At 50.0% G+C, this 26,565-nt stretch overlaps 1 protein-coding gene across 1 annotated transcript; it reads right to left on the bottom strand.

Moving 5' to 3' along the window:
* On the bottom strand, nucleotides 1–25,343 carry Slc22a1 (solute carrier family 22 member 1). The gene is made up of 11 exons (XM_041680208.1): nucleotides 24,849–25,343; nucleotides 18,155–18,258; nucleotides 17,171–17,325; nucleotides 15,879–16,047; nucleotides 13,949–14,063; nucleotides 13,713–13,819; nucleotides 10,757–10,971; nucleotides 7,867–7,975; nucleotides 5,199–5,311; nucleotides 3,385–3,487; nucleotides 1–207 (listed from the first exon to the last, which is right to left on the bottom strand). Exons 1-11 carry the CDS (start codon nucleotides 25,260–25,262, stop codon nucleotides 141–143), a joined length of 1,671 nt encoding a protein of 556 aa, XP_041536142.1. The 5' UTR covers nucleotides 25,263–25,343; the 3' UTR covers nucleotides 1–140.
* Between the last annotated feature and the right edge of the window lie 1,222 nt (nucleotides 25,344–26,565).

Genomic DNA, 26,565 nt, shown 5'->3' with positions numbered 1-26,565 from the left:
TTTCAGAAGACCCTTTAGGGTTGGTATTCATTGGAAGCTGGCGACATAGAAGAGTATGGGAAGGCAAAGGCTTCTGGGAGTTCTCCAAGTGGCGAGACCCCTTTTCTCTCTGCCACTCAGATCCTGGCACAGGGTCTCTGTCAGATTTCTGGAGGTTTGCCTGTTTGGACCTGAAGATAAATCTTGTTTTCTTTGGCCTTTGATTTCCTGTAGCAACCATAAACAAAAACTACAGTTAGTGAATAAACAATCAACATCTTGCTTGTCTGATACTTGGCATGGGGTCTAGTGACATAACTGTTGCTGGCCTGTCACTCACTGTGTAGAAATGCTGGCCTCAAAGTCACCGTGTGGATGAGTCTGCCTCAGCGTCTCAAGTGTTGGAACAAGAGTCATGAGCCATCTTGCTCAGCTTAACAGTCTTGATAAAGAAACTTGCAACGTTGAGACTTGGGGAGTAGGGCATAAGCAGGGACAGGAAGAATAAAAGGCAGAGGACGGGGAGGAGTGCAATGAAAGAGTACTGTCTCCTGGACATGACATGGCCATTGCACCCATGAGTTTACTGCAGCCATGGTTACCCGTACAAGACCTGAACAAGATCAAGCCAACAAGGCCAGCCAACATTCCAACAGGCAGCGCTAATGGGATTTAATGGGTGTGGCACAGTGCTATCCTCCAAGCAGAACAACCACTATCTTCATCAACTGCATCTGCAAAGAACATCACAGCTGAGACTGTTGACATCCCCTCCGAGGAGGAGAGTTTGGGGAGGACCATCAGACCCCCTACTCAGGATCCAGTCACTCCTCCCAGCAGGGTGCATGCAGTTCTGCCCTAATTACACACGTCCTTGGGGTCTCAAGGAGGGACTAGAGCATCTGTACTGAGGCAGCCTAAAAGGAGGTCCTCCATCCATGCAAGCACTGACTTTCCAGTGCTGCTGCTTTGGGGTCACCCATGATCTTACTTACAACCCCTGACCCAGCCTAACAAGTTCATTATTCTGGGAGTAACTTTGGTAGAATCAAACTTTAGTTTGTCATTGGAACCTGGGAAGGAGGTGGGGAAATACATTGCCTAGTGCCTCTGCCCAGGGATAAAACTCTCGAAAAGATGGGGTACCAAAAACAAAACACAAAAAGAGCAGAAGACAGCATGAAGGGGGAAAGGAAAACCTTATGAGTACACAGAGGAAGTGTTGAGACAGACAGTTGGGGGTGGATCAGAACACGATACATTAATTATGTGTATGAAATTGTCAACAAATAAAAAATGAGATGTTCTGTTGAAAAGAAAATAATGCAGCCTTGTCTCAAAACAGAGAGAGTAGGAGAGCCAGCAACAGACAAAGATAACGGTTAGCGCGAATGGCTTGCGTCCTGGTTTTGTATGGAACAGAGAGAAGGAAGGCTGCACAAGGCCGGGCTCCAGGCAGGAGTGTTCAGCCTCCCCTACAGGGCAGGAGCGGATGGACTAAGTATCCCACAAAGATCTTAAAGGATGGCCATGTGCTATCAATAAATCATGAAGAATCAGTTTGGAGTCTGATAACAGAACATCAGCTATACATTTCTGCCTATTGGAACCAAAAACAGGAGATCACCATCACAGTGCACAGCATTAAACTGATGTCCCTAACCAGTGCTGAGAACCCCAGAACGTCTCACAGCAAGGCTCAGAGGGCACCTGCCTCTGGGGCACCACTGGCAGAACTTAAACCAACTCCTGGGCTCACTTTCTAAGTCAAAAGGAAAGCTGTCCCCTGTAATCAGACTGATGACTACCTTAATTGTCATCATTCATCCAGCAACTGATGGAAGCAGATGCAGAGATCCACAGTGAAGCACTGGGCTGAGCCACTGGAGACCAGTCCAAGAGAGGGGGGAGTGATAATATGAGCAAAGGGGTCAAGACCATGATAGTGATACCCACAGAAACAGCTGACCTGAGCTAGAGGAAGTTCACTGACTCTGGACTGACAGCAGGGAAACCTGCATAGGACGAAACTAGGCTCACTGAATGTGGGGGCCAGTTGTGAGGCTTGGACATTCTGTGGGACCAGCATTTATCCCTAGCGCTTGAACTGGCATCTAGGAAGGAGCACATTCTTTTTGAAGGGAAACCTTGTTCAGACTAGATATAGGGAGAGGGCCTTGGTCTTGCCCCAAAGTGAAGTGTCAGATTTTGTCGACTCCCCATGGGAAGCGTTACCCTCTCTGAGGAGTGGATGGGAAGAGGGGGGGGGGAGGGAGTGGGAACTGAGATAGCTATGTAAAATAAGAAAAGATTATATTTTTAAAAATTCTTAATAAAAGATAAAAGGAAAGAAACACTAGGCATGGTTGTGTACCTTTAATCCCAGCACTCAGGAGGCAGAGGCAGAGAGATCTCTATGAGTTTGAGGACAGTCTGGTCTACACGGCGAATTCTAGGCCAGCCAGAGCTACACAGAGAGACTCTATCTCAAAAGTTGAGAGAGTGAGAGAGAGAGAGAGAGAGAGAGAGAGAGAGAGAGAGAGAGAGAGACTCTGCCTTTTCCCAAGATCCCTTTGTGACTCTTCTGTTTCCCAGATCAGTCCCACAAACCCACTTCGGCTCCCTGGGTTTACATGGCAGCCCTTGGACTCATTAGAAGCCAAGGGTTCAATGGCAGACCCCAAACTATATGAGAACGTCTGATTTTAAGCCCAGGTCCCCATGGCTCCCAGGGTCTTTCTCTCTCTCGCACAGAGGCAACAGAGTCATGAACGGAGCCAGAAAGACTTCCTTACCTGGCATTTTTTTTTCTTTCCTCCTCTCATTACTGACTTAACATTCTTTGTACAGAACGCCATTAAGGAATCTGACCCAACAATTTCTAATAAGGTCAGGAGACTAGTTCTACAGATGTTCAAAAGTCAGGTGGACCAGAGATCTTGTTGCTCTGGCAGTCGGCATGACCAGCAAAGGCTGGCTGTCTCTGATACAACCAACACGTGACCGCTACTCACTGTCCCTGAAGCAACAGAACCCCATGGTCCTGATGCTGTATGGGACAACTGACTACTGCCCCAATGCAGTCTGGAGCAACTTCCTGCTATTCATGATGCAGTAAGGGACAACTGTCCACTGTCCCTGAATCAGCATGAGACAATTGCCACCACCCCTAAGGCAGCATGGGACAACTGACCACTAAGAAGCCGGGTCTGTGTTTCTGCTTTCCTCACAGAGCTCAGCAGTTGAGTTCGGGTCCCATCTCCAGCAGCTCTGGAGACCTTTCCAAACCCACAAGCATCTGAAAAGCTCTCGCCAACTCTTAGAATAGAGTAGAGTGAGCAGCGATGCTGCGACCCTTTATAAAGGAGGAGACCACACCTCCCCTCCTGGCACCACAGCCCTCACCCCTTCCGTAGGTTCTCTGCTTCTTCGATAGTCTCAGGCAAAGTCACACCCTTGGTCTCTGGAAGAAGAAATGTCATGGCCCCGGCAGTCAGGCCCAAAACCCCTACAAATGAAACAGAGTTCAAAGAAGAGTGTTAGAACACATTCATGTCCCTTACATGAGGGCAGTGAGCTGGAGAGGGTGGGGAAGACATGCTGTTTATCTTCGAAAGTTATCAAGAACATTTAGGAAAGAACTAGAAGCAATGGGATATTTAAAAAAATACAAAAGAAAGACAAGGCAATATTTGCCTTCATTTTGCTTCTACCGAAGTATGAAATTCCGAAGTAGCTAATATTTAAGCATCATGGGATTTGTGAAGTTGAATACCTTGAGAAAAATGTAAATATCTATTTTAAATTGTTATTATAGATAGACAGATAGTAATAGGTGACTGATAAATACATGGTAGATAAATAGAGGGTATATGCATTGGTAGATAGCTAAGTGATAGATAGATAGATAGATAGATAGATAGATAGATAGATAGATAGATAGATGATAGATAGATAGATAGATAGATAGATAGAATAGACAGATGATAGATATATACATGCATAAAAGATGTAAGAAAGAAAAAAGGTAGATAATAGAAACATATATAGATATGTACAGCATGTTTAGATACAGAGGTGACAGATACATAGGTTATATAAGTATAGAGATGGGGTGGAGGCAGAGCTGGAGAGCATAGCCAACCTATATGTGCCCTACTTATTACTCTTTCCTTCCTTCCCTCCATTTTTCCTTCCTCTCTTTCCTCTTCCCTTCCTTCCTTTCTTCCTTCCTTTCTTCCTTCTTTTTCTCTTCCCTTCCCTCATCCCTTCCTTCCTTCCTTCCTTCCTTTCTTCCTTCTTTCTTATTCTCTTCCCTTCCTCTCTCTCACTCCAATCCATTCTCTAACTCTCTCCCTCCCTTGACTTTTCCCTGCATTTCCCTGTGCCAGGAATGGCATCTTTCTGCACACAACCAGACCCTTCACTTTCTGCTGGTGGATGAGCATGTCTTAGACCCCTCCTTCTCTAGGCTGGGGAAGAGAAAAGGTATTCCTATCCTCTTTCACCAGTCCAGCTTATCAACAAAGAGGAAAGAGAATGTGGATTCCCATGTGACTCCTATGTCCTTCTCCACCTCGCTCTCGGAAACAGAGTCTCACACACAGCCCTTGCAAGTCCTTAGTCCTGTGGTTATCTTCCCTCGGTCTCCAGTGTGCTGGGATGACAGCTGAGCACCACCACACTCAGAAAGGGATAATCGCTCATCACCATCATACCCTAGCAATGGCGTGCTCAGTGCATACCAATTGGAAATTAAATGCACAGGACTGGAGAGATGGTTCAGCAATACAGAGAACTGGCTGCTCTTCCAGAGGACCCAGGCTCAATTCCCAGCACCCACGTGGCAGCTCACAACTGTCAGTAACTCCAGTTCCAGGGGACTGACACCCTCACATAGGCAAACCACTGTACATGAAATAAAAATAAATTTACAAGAAGGAATTAAATGCACAAGAAAGCAGGAGATTACATCAAAAAACCATCAGCCTGTAGACTGCAGGATGGGTTGAGAGATTCTGGAGGCACAAATGGAACTCTCTGGCTACTCCATGGGAATTACATCTTATTATTTCCTGAAATGCAAGGCAGAATGATTCAGGAGACAGCTAGCTGAATCCCATGCTCCATCCTCGACGCCCACTCTACAAGCAGCTGCTGAGTGTTCCCATAATGCCCTCCACCAGGCCTGAAGCAGGGAACAGCCCATGACGTCTTACCAAACAAAATGAGGGGCAAGGCTTGCCAAACTTCCATCAGCCTGAACACCATGAAGGGGGTGAAGATCCCACCCAGGTCACACAGGGCAGAGCATACCATCATTGCAAGATTCCTGGAAAGACACAGAGACCCAACGGGTCAGCTTCATGTTTTAGCTCCAAGGTGTTCGCAGCATCCTCGAAAAGACACAAGATCAGGGTGAGCACTCAGCCCCTCAAAACCACAGCTCTGGGGAAGAGCTGTGTGAAAAATGGTGGCAGATGAGCGCAGAGGTAGGTATGGGCTTTCCACTGCTCCAGCAGCAGAAGAAGACAGCCTTCCTCTGTAATTGTATCTCCTATGCACAGCCCTCACACTCCTTGTGGCCAGCTCAGGGCCCCGTGGAGATGAACGCACATACATATTCTCTGACTTAAACCCTAGCTCTGCCCCACTCCTGTCCCCTGGGCTATGATGCGTTGTCACTAGGGAAGAGAACACAATATCTATGTGTTGACTAAGTTTAGAAGACCCAGATTCATAGCAGGCGATGCCTGGTATCAACATCAATGCTCAGAAGGTAAAGGGAGCCGCTTGGCTCAGACCCCACTGGGAGTAACGGTTCTGCATTTCAGATAGTCCGTCTTTGAATCAGGAATGTTTACAAGGATGGGTGGCCACGAATGCCTTTTGCTATCTGCGTTTGACTCACTTAACTGTAGATACTGGAACTCGCATGGCTGTGTATGCACAGACATCAGGTTTAAGGTTGTTTCTGGGCATCCAGCTTCCTTGCCTACTTTCTGTGGATGTTCATCACCCAGTGCACAGCGGAAAAGGGCACTCAGGACCAGACACCTCGCAATTGCTGTTGTTTAGGGAGGTGTTACACAGTTGGTCACTGGGTAGCGATGCTATAATGAATGAGGTAACGGAACCTTTAGAAGGTAGGATCTAATGTAAGAAAGTTGAGTTAGCAGGAGTATGCCTTAAGGGGGCCATGGGAACCCCAGTCTTTCCTCTTCATTCTCTCTATTTAGCTTCCTGGCCACACAATCTGGTCATGGTGTTTTTTTTTTAATCTTGAGCCCCAACCCCACAGCAACAGGATCAAGTGACCATAGACGGAAACAGAAGTTAAGCTAGGCCTTTCCCTTTTAAAAGTTGACTATTCAACTGGACCGTGGGAGCTCAGTCCAGCTCCCAAGGTCCAGTTGAAGAGCAGAAGGAGGGAGAATACGTCCAAGGAAGTCAGGACCATGAGGGGTTGGTCCACCCACTGAGACCCTGTGCCTGAACTAATGGGAGCTCACCAAAGCCAGCTAGACTGGGACTGACAAGCATGGGATCAAACTGGACTCTCTGAATGTGGCTCACAATGGGGGCTGACTGAGAAGCCAATGATAATGGCACTGGGATTTGTCTCTACTGCATGTAATGGTTTTTTTGGATCCTAGTCTATCTGGATGCACACCTTCCTGAGCCTGGATGGAGCCGGGAGGGCCTTGGAATTCCCACAGGGCAGGGCACCCTGCCCTCTCTTAAGACTGGAGGGGGAGGGAGGAAGGGTGAGTGGAGGAGCGGGAGGGAAGTGGGAGGAGGGGAGGAAGAGGAAATTTTGATTCCTATTATTTATAAAGTAATAAAAAAAAGAAAAAAGTTGACTATTTCAGGCATTATGTTACAGCAACGCACAGCACCTTTGACCATATCTCTGGGTCTGGTATCCACGACAGTAGACTTGTTTGTCCTGGCTATTTCATTTTTAGAATCTGGGCTCAAAAGTACTAACACAGAAGATCCCTCCCCCTTGGTTAATTGTTGTTCTCATTTGTTTGGGGTTTTGTTTCCTGATGGCCCCGGGGAGGCAAACCTATGCGGGCAGAAAGGAGTCTACGAGAGATTTGATGTGAGGAGGCGTGAAGAAACTTGGTGGGGGCTAGGGAAAAATGCTCTATTTTGGTTGGGACAAGAGCTGAAGAGTAATACACATAAATGTATATGTACGCTCCATATATACATCACCCAACTCATCAAACTGTGTTCTAGAATAAGTCACTTTCACTCTGTGTGTATGAGACTTTAAGAAAAAAAAAACACCAAAGCATAGACAGCAAAAGTGAAAAAGATATTGGACTGTGTGAAAACTTAAAACCTCTGTTCACCAAGAAAGCAATCCCCAGAGTGGAAAAACAGCCTTCAGAATAGAAGTCCGGTATCGGATGAGGGGCTGGTGTGCAGGACATATCAACAACCACAACCCAACAACCACAGAGATGACCCAAGCACAGGAAAATTACCTCACCGGCCATTTCTCTAAAGATGAAGACCTGAGTCACTAAGAGTGGGCCTTGGTTTTATAGTCTGCCCCCACTTCCTGTTTACTCCCTACTTCCTGGCTGCCAAGGCAGTGTGGCCAGCCAGCCTCCCACTCTAGCCAGTCACACCTTCACCGCCATGATGAACTGTAGCCCCTTGAAATGTGAGCCAGAGGAAACCTTTCCTTTCTTAAGTTGCTTTGCTCCAGTATTTTCTCACAGCAAAGAAAGGAACTATTGCAGGGACCCAGCCTTGGAGGCATCTTCCAGAAATGTCTTAGAAATGCTGCTCTCTGCCTGGCAGTCAGGTCCTCAGCGTCCTCCCCCTCAGTGTCAGGACCTCAGTGTCCACCCCCGTTTGTGGCCTGACCTGACAAAGGTAGGGTACAGCTCAGCATTCACCAGGCAGACCATCTGCAGCACAATGGTGGCTCCCATACGGCCCAGACAAGCCAGGGCGGTAGTCAACCAATGCAGCTCTGGGGAGAAGCAAACGGATGGTTAGAGAGAAGATGCTCCCTGCGTGAGCTGGAGTCGACAGGGGAGAAACTGGGAAGGGGCTGTGCTGGCTAGGACCCCGGAAAACAGGAAGAGCCAAAGAAATAATCCTCTCCACCTGGAGAAGCAAACTGATGTCCACGTGAGGGGAGTTGGGGACTTGCTAAGGACATATTCTGGAAGGTCCCTCGTGCATAAGAAAGATTGAACTGCTCAGATCTGTCCTGGCTCCACCAGCCATGCCAAACAGAAATAAGCTATGTATTTATCCATGCCTTGGCTTGCTGAGCCCCCACGGAATGAACAAACACAGTCTGTGGGCTGCTGTGGGACTTAGGTATGACACAAATGCCCGGTCCGCCCACAGCAGTGAAAACCTGGCTTTTACTTATTATACAGGAAGATGTTGCTGACTTGGTACCTGAGGTACAGGAGGTGTGGTGTAAACAGGGCCCTTGAAGCAAGCATCTACCTAATCCTCATTTCCAACCAAAGAAAGGAAGGGAGAGAGATTATCACTAACCGTCATCCACTGTTGGCCTGGCTTCTCACCAGTGCTCAAGTGGCCATGACTCTGAGCCAGATCCCCTCCCCAAGAAGGTCTCTGTATTTACACACATGTCATCTTGGCCCTGTCCCCAGACACTGGCTTGACTGGTGACTTCCCAAAGAGAGCAGAGGTTGCTTGCCTGTGGCCGCAACATGGTTTTCTGCTCCACTGTTCCACCCATGGAAGGTCCACACCAGTTAAGGTCACTGGACAAGATGGCATTCCTGCTCTGAGAGGACAGATGAGTCTCTCTGCACTTGAGTCCGGGGTACCAAGGATCTATGTACACTGTAGTGTAGCTAAGCCACTCCTGACAAGGCCAATGATCTCAGCATTTGAGATCACTATTGGCATAAATTTGATGTCTCCAGTTAATGCTAGACCTCATGCTGCCTGTTCCCCTAACTGTCCAACACTAAGAATTCAGATGTGTACTGTTCCTTTAAGGCCAGGCTCTGCCCCTTGAGTCCCCATCCTTGATAGCCCTGCCTGAGCACCCCTTTCCCACTCCATTTAAGTTTGCCAAGACCTCCTGATCTCAGTGGAGCCATTGCCCATCCCTCCTCCTCCTTCTCTCCTCTCTGGGAGTTAGCCCACAGCATAGGCCTTCTCTGTTCAGTTTTCTGCTGAGGCTCTAGGGTCCACAGGTGCCTGGAATACCCTCAAATGATGGATAGAGGACAAGACTGCCATAGCAGTGAGCCAAGGAGAGCACCCATGGAGACGCGAGGGCCAGAAGGGTCCTGGGACCGGCAATGCCCTAGCTCTGATAGGCAGTGAAGGATGGCCTCAGCCCTCTGCACTCCTCGTCCTGGCATCAAAGTCACACCATTCAAAAATCTCACTCGGGGTCTAGAAATAGGGAAATGAGAGAGATGAGAGGAGGTCTTATTCCAGAGGTACCACAGGCACACACACACACACACACACACACAGAGAGAAAGACAAAGACACACACATACATACACAATCCAGACAGATGAAGACACACACATACACAAATACAAACAGACACATACACATATACAAACCCAGACAGACAAAGACACACACACACACAAATACACACAGACACATACTCTCACACACAAATACAGACAGATACACACACACACAAACCCAGATAGACAAAGACACACATACATACACACACACAAACCCAGACAGACAAAGATACACACACAAATACACACAGACACATACACTCATACACAAATACAGACAGACAGATATACACACAACTCTCATGTCCTGCCCAGTATGACTCTTGAGCAAAGACTTTCTGATCTTTCTAGTAACAACCTGCATGAGAGACTGCCAAAGTGGCTCACAAGGTTCACACCGCAGGGCACAGCAACAAACAGGGAGAGAGCAGTTCAGCCTTCCTAGGAATTACTACTGATTCCAATGTGAAGAGCAATTTATATGCTCAAATGAAAACTGCCTCGAGGAACTCTGCCTGGACCTTCTATGCACCAGGTTTGTCTCGGGTTGTAGGAATTAAGAAGCAATGCTCACACCCCCACCCAACTGCCATTGGAGACTTGTGGGAGCATTCCCATGTTGCTGGGGGAAGCAGAAAAGTGGTCGGCCATCTTTCCGCTGAAGCTAAACTCCAATGTCCCTGTGTATTCTGACAGTATGCTCACAGATCTGTCCCCAAGGGAACAAAGGACTCCTATCTACCTATCTATGTAGCACAGCTCTGCTCCCAATGGATAAACACTGCAAGCAAAATCAGGAAGGGAGACCACACAACGCGATGTCTCTATAAGGAGCAGCAAGGCTAAGAGGAAAATGTAGTACATGCAGCCATGTGACAACATAGACAAGGCTCGTCGGTCTAAAGGATGGATCAGAAGAGCACATTCAAGGTGGCTCTATTTATGTACCTGGTCTACTCTGTGGCAACAGAGGTCAGGAACGGTGACTGGCAAGGCAATGGTATTGATCGTGAGGATTGGAAGGGACACTAAGTATTGGAAGTATCCTCAACCTCTGGGTTCTGCTCCCTGATGTCTGTATATTTAACAGATTGAGTCATTCACTTAGAATGTGCCTGGTATATGTTTGCTATACTTCAATCTAAAATTGTTTCAAGTCTAGCCAGGGAAATGGCCTGCCTTTGTTCTTGTTCCAGAAGCTTATCAGGGGGTTACAACACATCCCCATGATTCGATTATCTGGGAAGTGATTAAAACAGACAGCTTACCATGTGGGATGAAGATCATGATGAGGCAGGCTGCCCCCGTCACCAGATTGGAGAGGGCCATAGGGTAGATGCGGCCGACGCGGTCAATGGTGACAAGGATGATGAAGGCCGCAGGGAATTCCATCAGAGCAGAGTAAAGGAAGTCTAGGTAGAGGTTTCCACCTGTGGCTCCCATGTGCATGATGAGGCCCTGGTACAGCACAGCACAGGAGAACCTGAAGAAGAGGCCACAAGTCAAAAGCCAGCGCTAAGGCCCCCGGTCAGCTGCACAGAAGGACGCATCACTTGGTGCAAGATATACTGGGACCGCATGAAGAGTGTCCTGCCAGGATCCCCGGGAGGAACTTGTGTCCCCACACATGTGACGGTCCTACAGACATCCCCAGGATACCTATTGTTTAAACTTTCCCCCAGGCTCTCTGCAACAGGGAGGGAAGGAGAGACTGGGGCCAGATCCTCCTGCTTGCTGCAAGCTCAGGTGTCTGGAACTGTGCTGAGCCACACACAGTGTGACCTCGAGCACTCCCACAGGCCTGCAAAGGGGAAAGCAGGTGCGGGCACCAAGTGAAGTTGCTTTGTAAGCTTTGTGACCCCCGGGGAAATCGAGTGACCATTCTTTGCTTGTTGTCTCGCCTGTGAGCGGGATGGTGCTGGCAGGTAGCATATCGCTCTGTTGTGAATGTTTGCTGAGATAACAGACAAAGGAGCCTAGTATAGCTCCTGGCACACAGTGGATATGGTCATGAGCATCAGCATCGTCCTTCCAGAGTCAAGGATCCATGGCTTGACTAGCCAGGTCTCTGGTCCCGTGGTGCTGTTTTTATCAGGCGTTTTCAAGTCCTCTCTTCACCCTCCACACCAACTCTGTCCATATTCACGGAAAGCATGTCAACATCATGGACCAATATCATAGTCAATGGAGGCATTAAATCAGTCACTCAAGTCCGAACTTGAGGGACCTTGTGTCACTAAGCTGAAACGATAGTATTCTGGAAGCTGTCACCATTGCATCAAAATTGGCTTTGAAATGGTAAGATTTTTAATCCAGAAGAAACTATTGTTTTATTCCAGCAAAAACTGGCTATCAGTTGCCCATAGTCACACTTAGGAAAAAACTGTCTAACTGGTCAACCAGTCAGTGAATTAGTGTTGCCATCTTTTGGCAGACTCTGGAATTGCATATACATATATATACTAAAATGTGCTTATTTTCTGCAGCTATGTTGGACTGTTCCAGCCTCTTTACACAGATCGTCTCACTCATTCCCAGCTGTCTATGATCTCGGCATATTGTTTCTCATACTCCTGATAAGTTCCCTATGTCACAGACTGGTACAGGCACTCACTCACTCACTGCCACACAGTCAAGACGTGGCAGCATAACAAATATTAATAATTCTTAATAAAGAGAAGCAGGTGTGGTCTGGGGGAGATGGCTCAGTTGGTGAAGTGCTTGCTGTACAAGCCTCAGAAGCTATATAACAAGCCACTGTGACGGCACATTCTATAACCTCCGAGGTGGGGCAGAAACAGGAGGATCCCCGAGGCTTGCTGGCCAGGCAGTCTAGCTGAATCAGCAAGATCCAAAACTAAGGTGGAGAACATAAAAGACATCTCATGTGGATCATAGACACATACATACAAACACACACACACACACACACACACATATAAATTAAAATAAGCAAGGGGAGGGCGTGGGAGGGAGGTAATAGGAGTTGTCCTGGGTTTGAGTCACACGAGGTCCCAAGAAGGAGCGCAGCTCCTTTCTTGTTGAATTCAGAAGGCAGCAGAAGGCATGGGAACGGTTTGAGAAAGCACGATGGCCTCCCAGAGCACAACCTAAGAGGGGCAGGGTGGATGCCAGCTGCGGTCCCACGTACGAGATGGCCCCTCGCAGTGTTCCCTGCAGGACGGAGCATACACACGAGAAAGAGCAGAACCTTGTGCACTTTCGGGGCTATATTTATACAGAGATTGCTGAGGGGCCAGGTGATGGGAGTGAGAAAACAGAACGGTCGGCTGCTTTCTTGGGAGGCGTGTGTCTGGGCTGCAGATGGTAGTGTGCTGCGGGAGAGGAGAGCAAGCCACTGTTCTGTCTTCAGTGGGTCACAGGCGCTACATGGAGGAGACACACTGCTGAGTCAGACAGAGAGCCATGTGGATGGCCGTAACACCCATGACTGGGTGCAGAAACCCCGTGAGAGAGGTGAAGGACACCAAGGCAGGGGAAAAATGATGAGCCTGGTGTCTGAAGGGATCCGAGGGATCTGTGGAACTACTCACGCATTCAGCTCTCAGCAAACATTTACCACAGGCCTGCCGCGTGCCTGACTAGCTCAGCTCTCTGTTCCACTAAAGCATGCCATAGAAAAGCAAATCGGGCAGCAGGGCGGGCCCTGTGCGAGAGAGGGGGCCCAGAGCACAGCAGCTCAGGCATGAATACTGCAGGAGTAGCTTCAGATTCAGGTCAAAGCAGCCCTGTGTGGAGAACTGACTTGTGACCTTCCTCATGGAAACAAGTGGAGCGTGCAAACTGCCCTCGGCGGGAACAGGGACAAGTACATCTATGTACTACAAGGTCCTTATCCATGAACCAAGGGTGCACGAGGACCCGGAAGTGGGTAACAAGGTCTTTAGATGTGAGGAAGGATACTTCCAGAACCTTCCCCCCCTACCCCATACCAAGTCGACGCCTCAGCTGCCCCCAGGACAGAAGACACTGAGACTGAGGGAGCCTCAGGAACCCTTCTGGCTTCTTCATCCTCCTTAGCATTGACCTTTCACCCCCTCTTACTAAAACAAGAGCGCCAAGGGGTCCCTTGGAAGGCTCTGACCCCACGACTGGTCAGCTCCTCTTACGCCCTTTCTACAGGCTGATTGGTACCCAGCATTTGGACAGCAACAGAGCAGCCCCACCCCGGGGTGAAGGGAGATGTCTAGGAAGAGCACTCACCATAGATACATCAGGATGAAGGTGTGCTTCCTCATGTTGGGAGTGCGAAACAGGTCTACAAAGGAAGGGCTCTGCTTTTCCGAGACATCCTCCTCAGCACAGAGCATCTGGGAGAGAGTCCGTCTTCACCATACTTGACTGATGTGCACACGACAGTCCCCCAGGGAGGGCTCCCGTGTAGATCTGGAGGCAGCCCCAAGCCCACACACTGAAAAACCCCTTCTGAATTCCAGTACCTTCAGGTCGGCAGGGGGCAACTTCCCGTTCTTCTGAGCAATTTGCTCCATAACCCTTATGGCTTGGGTGGTTCTCTTCTGGGACAACAGCCATCGAGGGGACTCTGGCACAAACCTGTAGACACAGATCATAACTGTAGTGTCTCTCCCTGAGAACTCACCCCACCTTAGGCTCTGACAAGAGGGGTGCAATGGCATGGCTCAGAGCAGCCCTGGATCCTCCGCTAGGATTGTGATTCCCCAAGATGCTTGGCAAGGAAGGCCCAGGCTGTGGTGCGCAGTTGGGGCCCATGCTGCGTGGCCCACGCTATGTGGCCCATGCATGATCTCTACAGTCGCTGCTCCTCAGGGCCGCTGGCTAAGATTCCCAAAGCAGAAGGGATCAGGCAGCACCCCCTCCCCTTCAGTCTTTTTTAGGAAGTAGGGTCCCGTCTCTCTTAGAAGTTGGGAGCCCTGTTCTGAGCGCTTCACAGAGCCCTTCCTTCACAGGTCATATGTATAAGAGCCGCTGAACAAGGCCCATGCCATTTCCCAAACAAAAGCTTCACTTGCCCTAACATTAGGTGGACAACATGCTATTTCTTCCTCCTTTCACTCTTTTTTTCTCTTTTTTGTTTTGGATCAGGGACTGTTGCTTCTGAGTTTTAAGCTGAGATCATGTGGAGACAGACAGGGTCTTTGTATCTATTCCTGGCTAGCTAGGTGCTTCCTATGTAGCCTGAATGGCCTTGAACCCCATGGCAATTTTCCTGCCTCAGCATCCTCCATGCCAACTCCCATCCTGAGTGCTGGGATTACAGGCATGCATCACCATGTCCACTTTGAGTGGTTTCCCACAGGACTGGGAAGTTGCAGCTCAGAGATTGAGACTCTGACGTGATGGTCTGCCCGTGTTAAACATCCACATAGAGCCAGGGTTCTTTCTCACAGAAGACCCCTTTCACTCTGCAGGGAGGGGACAGGCTCCTCCCAGCCCCATCCACCCACCCAAGTACCAGCTTCCATGTAGAGGCTAAGTCTAGCCCATTGTCCCCTAAAGTAAGATTTGTCCTCAGTAAAACTGGCGAATGGTGCATGGGTGAGCCAGGTTTCCCTGCAGCGGCTGCGGCCCCTCCCCTGCACAATACAGCCTACCACTGTGGGTGTGTTTATCCCCTGGACGAGCAAAGCACACACAGCTAAGAAGATTGGCGCCTCTCTGCGAGTGTTCCTGTTCTGGGATGGCACAGTGCGCGCCCTCCCCACAGAAGGCTGCCAGCGGGGCCTTTCCGTTCATTGACCCACTCCTGAGTTCTTTCAACGGAGATCCAGTGCCCACTGTGTAGTGAGATGAGAGGCGGACAGGACCTTTGTAATGGAGACATTGTGAAGTGGAAGTGAGAAGGGAAGTGAAGAGAAGAGACAGGAGACTAAGGAGAGAAAGCGGGCAAGAAAGTGAGACGACCTGCCGGAAAGCGGTGTCGTTAAAGGGACTCTGGGGACTGCAGGACGCAGAGCTCATGGTCGTAAAGCATCCACTCGGTCGTTTCCCTTGTGCTATTTAGTTTATGCAGGCTATCTCCAAGGTTTCTCAGAGCCTCTAAGTAACACACACTGTTTGATACTGGCCTGGGACTGACTCCTGGGGCCAGTATCCCTGTGGTTGGCTTGCCTTGAGTTTCCAGAAGGTGCACTTCCTCTAAGAGGAGCAGGCAGCCTCTGGGCTTCCCTGCAGTGTCTCTCCTGCCTATCTGAGGGTAGGGCGAATTTGGACATGCTCTTTGTAAGGACAGCAGCTCCCACTGCGAGGATCCCAGGTCACAGATAGCGAGGACTCGCGCCTCTTGGAAGGTGGCTTGTGTCGTAACAGAGATCAGGACAGCCCTCCATGCCCCCAGAGCCTAGTCCTGCAAGCGGATACCGCTCTCATGTCTGGCAGGGGGTGCGTTACCAATAATACAGCAAGAAGAAGATGATGGGCAAGGAGACCGCCAGCTGGAGCCAGCGCCAGTGCGGAATGGCATAGGCCACCCCAGCAAGTCCCACAAGGCCCACTGTGAAGGCGACCTGGTACATGATAGCCGTCGTTCTTCTGTAGCTGGAGCCCACAAACTCTGTAACTGGAAAAGAGACGGTGCTCAGAGGCAGTTCCCAGAGAAGAGGGACCTAGAGGGGAGCTTGCTCATGACTCCTGCTTCTCACCAGCCATAGCCCCCCACCACCCTTCTGGCTTCTTTCCACATCCTCACACTTCCCACCTCGCCTTCCCCCAGACCCACCCAGCGTTGTCTGGCTTCTCGCTGATCTAGGGCCCCTCCACCTGAGCCCGCAGGTTTACCGGGCCAGTTTGTCCACCAGGTTTCCTCTTGCTGCCCCTCCCTCTTTGTGCCTTCTTCCTTGCTGTTTACACGCCACACAGACATGCTTCAAGGCTCAAGCCTCTCGTCCCCAAATACTCAGAGGAAGTCCTAGCAGAGTTAGGAGTCTCCCAGGGCTCTGGTACTCCTAATTCTACAAATATCTTAGTATGCTTTCTGCGAACCTGGTACTGCTCTTGGGGTTGGAAAGCAAATGAAGTCTCTTGTTCCCAAGCAGAAGGCATTTTCCTTCCATTTGGGAGATACAAAGTCAAACACAGACATGTAAGTCAGTCAGGGCTGTGAGCTCAGAGGGGCTGCTGTGCTGTTCCTACATAGGATCTGTGGCAGGTGAGTGGATGGGACAGTCACTAGCGAGGGGGGCAGCTTAGCCTCTCAGATACTGGAGGAGCACAGTCCTGGGGGCAAGGACACTATAAGGTGTGCCGAAGGGACTGTGTGGAGAACCAGTTGGTGGGAAAGGTGGGGTACAAAGGCTGAGTTTGGGGGCAGCAAGAAATCCTGGGGACTTGAAGGACACTAAGAAAACTTCAGTCTTGTGTGTTACTATAGCCATGAGTTTCTGTCCACAAAGGCTCCCTCTGCTAAGGAGTCAAGAACTGAACATGCTTGCAGTCGGGGGAGGGGGGAGGGGAAGGGACGTGGAGATGAGGCAATGGTAGGGCCAGGTACGGTCAAGGTCGCCTGACTTGAGGGGAGTTGTTGGTTCTTCCTATGCTTATTCACTCACTGCTGAGAGAAAAGGAACTCATACCTATACAATAACAACCCCAATCTCCTCTCTCTCATCTGGCTGTGCCCCACCTCCTCACCCCTATCTTTCATGGACCCAGGAACTCCCCCCACCCAGCCCTTGTGTAATTACTCAAGGTGTAGCCAGACACCCAGCTGCCCTTGCTGACCATGCCCTGCAGCAGGCGAAAGAGCAACATGGTCGTATAGTCTGGGGCCACAGCTGTCAGCACACCCGACAGGGAGGTGACCAGAGTGGTCGCCAGGAGGCTCAGCTTACGGCCAAACCTGCAGAGACAAAGGGATGAATTAAGAATCTGGGGTTAGGCATGCCTATGCCTTACATGCCGACCTGACAGACTCCTTGTGTATCTCATAGATCATTTAAATACATTTCCAAATTCCGTGCATCTGAGTTAGAACGCCTACGTCTGGCCTGAGCGCAGGCCCACAAACAACTGAGACTTGACTGCTTAAGCCAAAGTGATCTGTGGCCACACCCCTGCTCAAAGAATAACATTCTTTTTCCCTCAGTCCCACTCCTCTCCCCAATTTGCACACCCATTCCACAATGGCCTGGCTTCTCTGCCGCCAGTCCCAGCAGCCTGAAGTCCCTGCAGTCACATCTTGTCTGCATCACCATTCACAATAGATCCTGACCAACCACACCCTACCCTTGCCTACTCTGCAAAGGCTGGCTCAAATGAACCGCCTTCTGGTGCGGGAGAATTGTCTATATTCTGTCAATTATGTTTTAAATAAACATTGATTGGCCAGTAGCCAGGCAGGAAGTATAGGCAGGACAACCAGACAAGAAGTAGAGGTGGGCAATGAGAACAGGGAAGAAGTAAGCTTTTTCCGCATTCCTCCCCAGACACCGAAGAAGCAGGATGCGACCTGCCCCACCAAAATAGGTATTGAGCCATGTGGCTAACATATACTAGAATAATGGGCTAATATAAGTTATAAGAGCTAATATGAAGCCTGAGCTAATGGGCCAATCAGTTTTATAACTTATGTAGACCTTCTGTGTGATTCTTTGGGACCTAACGACTGTGGGAACCAGGCAGGACAGAAACCCCAACAAGCAGGCCCTTCATGTTACAACCTTCCATACCTGTCCGCAAAGTAACCCACAATCAAGGAGCCGAGGAAAAAGCCCAGGTTCACACAGGACTGGAAAAGGTCTACCTTCCAGGCATCTCCACACACCAGGTTAAACTGCAGCAGTGGAGAGAGAATAAAACTGAGGATCATGGGAAAGCCAGAGGCCCATTCCCATCCTCCGCCAGATGAAGCAAACTGCTCCACAGAAGTTGATCCCCATCCCCCAAGGCTGGATCAGTGGTGTCTAATCTAACACACTTTCCCAAGATGCAGGAAGCATCAGTATAGGTCTAGCACTGTCATGCCCAGCTTCTTCTTGACTCTGTGTCTGTGAGGATGGCTATTGGTGGCACTGCCATTGGTAATTGGCTACCAATGTGTACAAGGTGTCATTCTAAAAGGAGCAAGAACAGATAAACATCCTCAGAGGAGTTTTTAGCTGCCAAGAAAGCGCTCCATACAGAAACACAGCCAAGAGCCAGGGAGGTGACTCAGTGGGGAGAGTGTGCAAGGGTGAAGACCGGAGTTCAGATCCCAGCACCCATGTAAAAGTCGGGCACGTGACACATTCCACAGCGATGACACATGATGGGTGCTGGTGGTGCACGCCTTTAATCCCCATCACGGTGTGTGGGGGGAGCAGAGGCAGGCAGATCTCAGAGTTTAAGGCCAGTGTAGCCTATAGAAAGAGTTCCAGGATAGGCAGGAGCTACACAGAGAAAACCTGCCAAAAAACCACTGGGTACAACATTCCCCTATAGCTGTAATGCTGGGTAGGGTTGATGAGCAGCTCCCAGGGTCTTCAGCAGCGAGGCTAGCCAAAATGTAGAGCTCTATCTGCAGAGACAGATCCTACCTCACAAAGAAAGATGGGAAGTGCTGGAGGAAAACAATGTCAACCTCTAGTCTCCTTTGGGAAGCACCTGTGCGTGCGCATGCGCGCGCACACACACACACACACACACACACACACACACACACACACCCCAAGGGAACATAACCAAGTGCAAAGATATGTAACAAAGGAGTGTAAAGCCAGGCATAGTGGTCCATGCCTGTGACACCCGCAGTGGGCGAGTGTAGACAAGAAGGTAGAGGCGAGAGGATGGGGAGTGCAAGGTTATCCTCAGCTACATAATAAGTTCAAGGTCAGTCTGGGCTCCATGAGACCCTGTCTCAAAAAAAAAAGGGGGGGGGGACCATAGTCGTATTTTTCAGAACTTGAGGATATCATGTACTTAATTGAACTCTATTACCAAAGGAGCTGTATGAACAGAAGGGCCTAGACAGAGGCGAGACAGTGGAGGAACCAGCTTCATGGGGTAGAGTCTGAGAGGGAAGGGCAGTCCTACATGTCAAGAGCCAGGGGTTGAATTTAGCAGGAGAAAGAGGAAGGACAGGTGTGCACCTCTGGTTAGAGCCTGGAGGGAGAAAGGCACGGGAAGGACCTTCCTGGCCAAAAGCATGGGATGGCAGGGCACATTCTGGGCAGGGTTCGAAGCCTGTGGACAGCAGGTCACTTTTTTTTCGAAACTGAGTGGCACAGACAGGACTGACTCCAGGAGGCTGAGCACTAGTGCTGAATGGGGCCCTTTGCCCTCCCTGGTGTTGACCAACCCTTCTGAGCATCCTACACACTCTCGGTCCCTCTGTTCTGCTCTGCTCTGTGCCGTGAAGCCATGGCTCCAGCAGCCTGGAGCAACTATGGGGTGTGACAGCCACAAAGCAACTGGAGGCCCCGGCTTCCCAGTTTGAAGCATTCACACTGGGTCCCTCAGGGCTGCTATGAGCTCCAGAGGTAGGACATTGGTAAACAATGAACCATTTTAAGTTACATGCTAAGATCTTATTAGCTATCTGGTGATTCTAAAATTCACATACGAGCTATACCCTTGACCTGTCACAGGATCCAACACTGGGTCTTAGAGACACTGCACTCAGCTGGCTGAGGGCTGTGTGACTGACCTGTGCATTCTTGCACACGGCCCCTCATTTTCCTGAAAGACACACGAGATCGTACATTGCCACTCAACATCAGACAGAAATGGCAGGTTAGATATTTACCAACCTGTGCCCAGACACTCTCTGCTGCTCTGGAAGGGTGACAAGCCCCTGAACAATGTTACTCTGATGCTCTCCACCTACCCCAGCAGAACACACACCTTCGTGAGGTCCCGTGTCACACAAGCCCCTGAACAGTGTTACCCTGACGCTCTCCACCTACCCCAGCAGAACACACTCCTTCGTGAGGCCCCTGTGTCACACAAGCCCCTGAACAGTATTACCCTGACGCTCTCCACCTACCCCAGCGGAACACACACCTTCATGAGGTCCCTGTGTCACACAAGCCCCTGAACAGTGTTACCCTGACGCTCTCCACCTACCCCAGCAGAACACACACCTTCGTGAGGTCCCTGTGTCACACAAGCCCCTGAACAGTGTTACCCTGATGCTCTCCACCTACCCCAGCGGAACACACACCTTCATGAGGTCCCTGTGTCACACAAGCATTCAGTGTGTCCCTCTGAGGCCCTGAATTCACCAAGTTTTCTTCTTGCTCTGTGATCTATCAATAGGACACACTGGGATAGATCAGTCCTGGGTGCCACCTGGGCACCACCTGGGTGCCACCTGGGCACCACCTGGGCACCCAAAGCTCTATATCTTCATCCTTCCAACTGTGCCTTTGTATCTCCGCTCTGTGTCCCATGACAGTGTTCTGTCTGTCACTAAAGTCACGTGGCAGGGGAGGCCCATGGGACTTCTGGCCCTAGGCATCAACTTGATCCCTTCTTCATCACTGTTGGTTTCATTTTTTTTTAAAGATTTACTTATTTATTATGTATACAGTGTGCTGCCTGTATCCCTGCAGGCCAGAAAACAGCACCAGATCTCATCATAGGTGGTTGTGAGCCACCATGTGGTTGCTGGGAATTGAGTTCAGGATCTCTGGAAGAACAGTCAGTGCTCTTAACCACTGAGACACCTCTCCAAACCCAGAGCCATCCGTCTGATCTTTGCAAATTAGCATTGCTGTAGGATGTTCTGTCCCCTTCCTCAAGGATGGAGACGGCTGCTCTACCCTGGGACTCTGTGTGGAGCCAGACAGCTGCCATAGCAAGGAAGCCCCGCCCATCTTGATTCAGTCTCACCCTCCAATGCCACTGCTCACCGAGGCCCAACACTCCCCCAAACTTGTCCAGTATCAGTGTCTAGATCCCCTCACTCCTAAATTCAACCTACCCATTGTGCCCTGGGCACATTTATGCCCCTACCTGGACCTGCACAAAAGGTAAGGATGGAGACAGAGGATGGGGGCTCCCAGGTTTATCTACGATGCCTGCTGGAGTTGCAGCAGGGATAGGAAAGTTTCCAGTGTACAAAACAATCCTTACAGTTTACCACATCAAAGTCACCCAAGGCCTTGTGCAAATACCCTTCCTCTGCCGGTTCCACCTTAGTGGGTCACGTATGCGAGTAAATTTGGGAAGCACCAGCGTGGCCACCTTGGTTCACCTCCGTCCAAAGGCTGCTCCTGATTGCGCAATGCCCACAGCTGGTGGGACCAATGTCTCTCTCTGGCCTACTGCATGGGCTGTGGTGAAGCTGGGGCTCACAGAGCAGGCAACAAAAGCGAAGGCTTATCCCTCCCCGGGGGGCCTCATGAGCCCAATCCCTAGGCCGTGAGGTGGGACCTACAGAGGTCAGTCAGTCTCTACCTCCCTAAAGGAAGTTCCAATGTCCAAGGCAGTGATGAGTTAAAAATTAGTTCTGCAGAAATGAGTAACTACACTTAACTCCTGATCTCTGCTTTGAGATAAGTAGTGAAGCAAGGGGGAGAGACTTGGATCCACCGCCCTCCTGCCCTGCCACAGCTGAGCTTTCTTTTGTGTCTGGGCCTGTGCATGTCATACGCACATGTATTTGTCTATATGAATGCACGTGTGTGTGTGCCTGCACACAGACGTCAGAGGTCAACGTATAACTATCTTCCTCTAGCAATTTTCATCTTATATGTGTGTGTGTGTAAAATGAGTCTATATTGTATGATGTGTGTGTACACGTGTGTGTACAATGAGCGTGCACAAGCGTGTAACTGCAGGCATGCACATGAGGAAGTCAGACACCTGAGTGTCGGTCCCTCCCTTCCATCTTGTTCAAGACACGGCCTCTCCCTTTTCATATTTACCGTGTGATGCTCACATGTTCATGGACATCAGAGGACAACATGCAGGAGCTGGTCCTCTCCTTCCATCATGAGTTCCACAAGTCTTCAGGCTTGGAGGTCAGGACCTTTACCAACTGAACCATCTGACCAGCCCTCTTCACTGGTTTGCCATTGTGTACACCAGGTTAGACGGCCCACAAGGTTTGGGGGACCCTTCTGTTTCCCCTCACAGGAGATATGGGGTTACACAACTGACTTGTGACAGAAGTCCTGGGTGTCTGGACTCGAATCCTAGGTTTGCACAGTGGTCCTCATGATTGCGCAGTAGGCCGTTTGCCAAACGAGCTATTTGTTTTTCCAGGCCTCACATCTGCGTTTCTTACTACCCTTGAACGTTCCCAGATGGGCAGGCCACTGGCTTTCAAACTTGGCCCTGTACAGCGCTCTCCCTTCTAAAGCCAGGCCCTCACTGTCCCTCTGAATACCACCACACAACTCAACATCTTCACCAAGTTTGAATCCTCCCTGTGTCTGTGGTCAGTTAGCTCTTCCTAAAACATTCTCTGCCCCTGACACCGCAGGGCACCACCCCAGCCCAGGTGGCCACGTCCCCCAGGCTCCCATCTGGGCCTCCATCACTAACATTTTAACTGGGAACGCTCTGTGTTTATTGATAAGCATAATAACCCTACCCTGATTCCAAATAAAAGAGTTGGATCTGTCTATATAGAGGAGTGGTTCTACCTAGAACCACCTGCTGGGTGGATCAGAATCAAGATGGAGTTAGGGTTTTAGGCTTCACAGAGGTGGGGAATGACAAGGAGTCCAAGAAAGAACTCGGGTGGACCTAGGGAATGTAACTCAGTTGGCAGAGTATTTGCCTAGTATGTATAAAGCCCTGGGTTCTAGTCCCAGGATAGTATAAGCTACTTGGTGGTATCTAAACACCTGTAATCCCAGCAATCAGGAGGTAGAGACCGGAGAACCAGAAGTTCAGGATCATTCTTGCTTATACAGCACGTTGGAAGTCAGTCTTAGCCCAAGCAAAGGGGACCAAGTAGACAGTACTGGTTGGATCCTAGATTTCCCAGCAGAGCATCCTTGCATGGTGAGCCATCTAACTTGGTGTCTGTCACTGGGAGACGCCTGAGGGCCAATATGCATATCTAAGCACATAAATTAGGGTGCTGAGCAGACATTCTGCACGTGACCAAGAGGAACACTATGCAGGCCAGGGGGAAGGGACTCCTCCCAGAGCAGCCCTACCTGGATTGACATTAAAGCCATTAAGGAAAGGGGAGGAAGGGGAGACGAGATCCCAAGTAGTCCTGGTGGGGAGGGGAAGAGGGTATGGGTGAGGAGGACAATGCTGAGGCCTTTTAGTCCAGGTAAACTGTGCTCTGGTCATAGGCAAGATATTGTTAATATAGTTTCCGAGCCTGGGCCTGAGGCCTCTCAATGGGACAAATTGCCCACACTCTCAGCAGAACTCATGAACGGGGAAAGCCATCTAGTAGGACTTTCTGCTAAACCCTCTCTCTGGGTGTGCTGATGCACACCTTTAATCCCCACACTTGGGAGGCAGAGGCAGGAGGATCTCTGTGAGTTCAAGGTCAGCCTGGTCTACAAAGAGAAGTTCCAGGCTAACCAGGGCTACGTAGTGAGACCCTGTCTCCAAACAAATAAACAAACAAAAAACAAAAAAAGACCCTCAAAGTCAAGAGCACAGTCATCTAAATGATGGTGTCAAGGCCCTTGGATACATCACACCAGGCCATAAACAGTGTAATCGTGTTTATGTTTGCAGTCAGCCTCCTGGTTCTCAGCTGATCCTCAGAGTGGATGGAGTTACTGTAATCTTTCTTGCCTACAGTAAAACCAAGGCTCAGAGAAACCGGATGAATTCAGCTAATAAGAACCGGTATCACATAGTCTGACCCAAGCCAAGACAATTCCCACATTATCTCAATGGCCAATGCTTGGGCCAATGGTCACCACCTGAGGAGATGAGGGGATTCCACAGCACCAATGACAGGGAAGCAGGACACAGTGAAGACTGTAGATCCCTCATGAGATGAGTCAGCAAGTCACAGGAGACAAGGCAATGCCTGAGCCCCGAGATGCTCAGAAGATAAAGGTACCTGCTGCTAAGCCTGATGCCCTGAATTAGTCCCTGGGACCCACAAGGTGAGAGAATGCCTACAAGTTGTCTTCTGACCTGCATACACACACACACACACACACACACACACACACATACAAGTGCGCATCATGACAAACACATATACATATATACCCACATACATGGGTATATGTAATATAAATTAAAAAAACAAAACAAGCTCTCCACATAGCACCTGTGCCTCAGTGTCCTCTTGGGTCCTCAGCCAGTGGGAAAAACACAGAGGCCACTGCAGAGCCTGCTACCATACAGCAGACAGGAAGTCGGATTCTCCTTCCTCCCCGGAAAGACACTGAACCATTCAGGATTTGCTTTCAATCTCTACACTACCCAAACTGCAGAGCCCATCAGTACCTCGGTGACGATGGAGGAGCCAGGAGTGTCGTACACCCAGCCATGCTGGCAGGGGATCAGTGGCAGGTGGCTCCTGTTGGTAGTCAGGTTGAACAGTGGGTCCCCACAGTCAATGGTGCTCTGGTTCCAGTCCTCCTCATACTGCATGCACTGGCTGAGGAAGGAGGCCTTGTTCGCAGACCCCAGGCTCAGCACGGTGAAGTTCAGCTCCTCTTCCAAGCTCCAGCCACATCTCTGGCTCAGTTCAGCCACCCCGGGACTCCGGCAATAATGATCAGGGGTGAACCCCAGGAAGATGATGCCCACATAGATAGGAGCGATGGAAGCGGAGATCAGACACAACAACAGGAAGGCTTGCTTCTGGAACCAGCCGAACTCCCCAACCTGCTCCAGGACATCGTCCACGGTCGGCATGGCTGGACAGTCCCCTTACCAGTGTCCTGCTTGCAACTGCCACCAGGGCTTCATGCAGCGTCTCATTTAAAGTCCTTGGGACTGCGGTGGTTTAAAATCAAGTTGCTGTCCAAGCACAATACATCTGGAAGGCACCCAACCAGAAATAACCTTTTGCCCTGTGACACCAGTGTGAGGGCCAGGGCAGGGAGTACACCAGGCTTGCCCCAAACCTTGTTTGCTCTTCTGGGAAGGGAGCCAGGGCTCAGTGCCAGAAGGAGGGAGCAGGCAAACAGGCTTGAGAAACCCCTATCTCTCAGGATCTTCTGAAGAGCACATCTATCCATGAGCCTTCTGTGGGCTAGGTATGTCAGCTGGTAGAGGGCTTGCCTGGCATAGACGAAACCCTGGGTTCAATCCTAGCAGCATATAAACCACATATGGCAGTGTACACTTGTAATCGCAGTAGCCAGGAGATCAGAAGTTCAAGGCCATTCTTGGCTGCACAGCCAATTCTGGGATCAGCCTGGGCTACATGAGGTCTTGTCTCAAAAGTTAATGAAGGACCCTCATTTCGCAGAGACGGCAGGCCACTGTCAAGTAGCTTTGAGCAGAACCAACGATTCACTTATAATAGATCAAATGGTCAATGCCTCTGGGATCACAGCACACAGGATTGGTTACCCTGCTTTCTAGGATTCTCTCTCCTTTGTGAGCCTCAAGAAGCAAGCAGCCCTGTTGAGAAGCTCATGCAGCAGGAAGTAAGAATGGAGGCCACACAGACTATGGCCAGTGACAACTGAGACCCTTGGCCCTAACCACAGGAACCAAATCCTGCCCACCACCAGGGAGCTCAGGGCCTCACCTCTCCTTACGCTCAGCCCTAACCACAGGAACTGAATCTTACCAGCCACCAGAGAGGTTCAGGGCCTCATCTCTCCTTACCCTCAGCCCTCAGTCACAGGAACCGAATCCTGCCAGCCACCAGGGAGGCTCAGGGCCTCATCTCTCCTTACCCTCAGCCCTCAGTCACAGGAACCGAATCCTGCCAGCCACCAGGGAGGCTCAGGGCCTCATCTCTCCTTAAGAGTTCAAACATTTAAAAATTCGCTCTCTTTAAAATGCCCAGTCTCCATGCTGAGGTCCATGACGCGTGTTGACTCGGCAGACCACATGAAGTTCACGATCCGTGTTGCCGCCGACTGTGAAGGGCAAGGACGCTACTGAAGACTCACAGTTGAGAAAGAGAAACATAGAAGGTTTCTGTGGTAATCCCTAGCCTTACTCCCCACTCCACCCCCAAGCCCCCCCAAATAACAGCCTA

Source organism: Microtus oregoni, unplaced genomic scaffold, assembly GCF_018167655.1.
Source record: "Microtus oregoni isolate MIOR12 unplaced genomic scaffold, Mior012 000033F_ref0000390, whole genome shotgun sequence".
Classification (NCBI taxonomy): Eukaryota; Metazoa; Chordata; class Mammalia; order Rodentia; family Cricetidae; genus Microtus; species Microtus oregoni.
This window is presented reverse-complemented; position numbering and strand designations above follow the sequence as displayed.

Coding starts and splice junctions, on each gene's coding strand:
- Slc22a1 (XM_041680208.1), bottom strand. CDS start 25,262: ATGCCGACCGTGGACGATGTCCTGGAGCAGGTTGGGGAGTTCGGCTGG. Junction 7,976..10,756: donor CATGATCTTCATCCCACATG/GTAAGCTGTCTG, acceptor GCTTCTCCCCAG/AGCTGCATTGGTTGACTACC. Junction 5,312..7,866: donor CTGTACCCTACCTTTGTCAG/GTCAGGCCACAA, acceptor GTGTCTTTCCAG/GAATCTTGCAATGATGGTAT.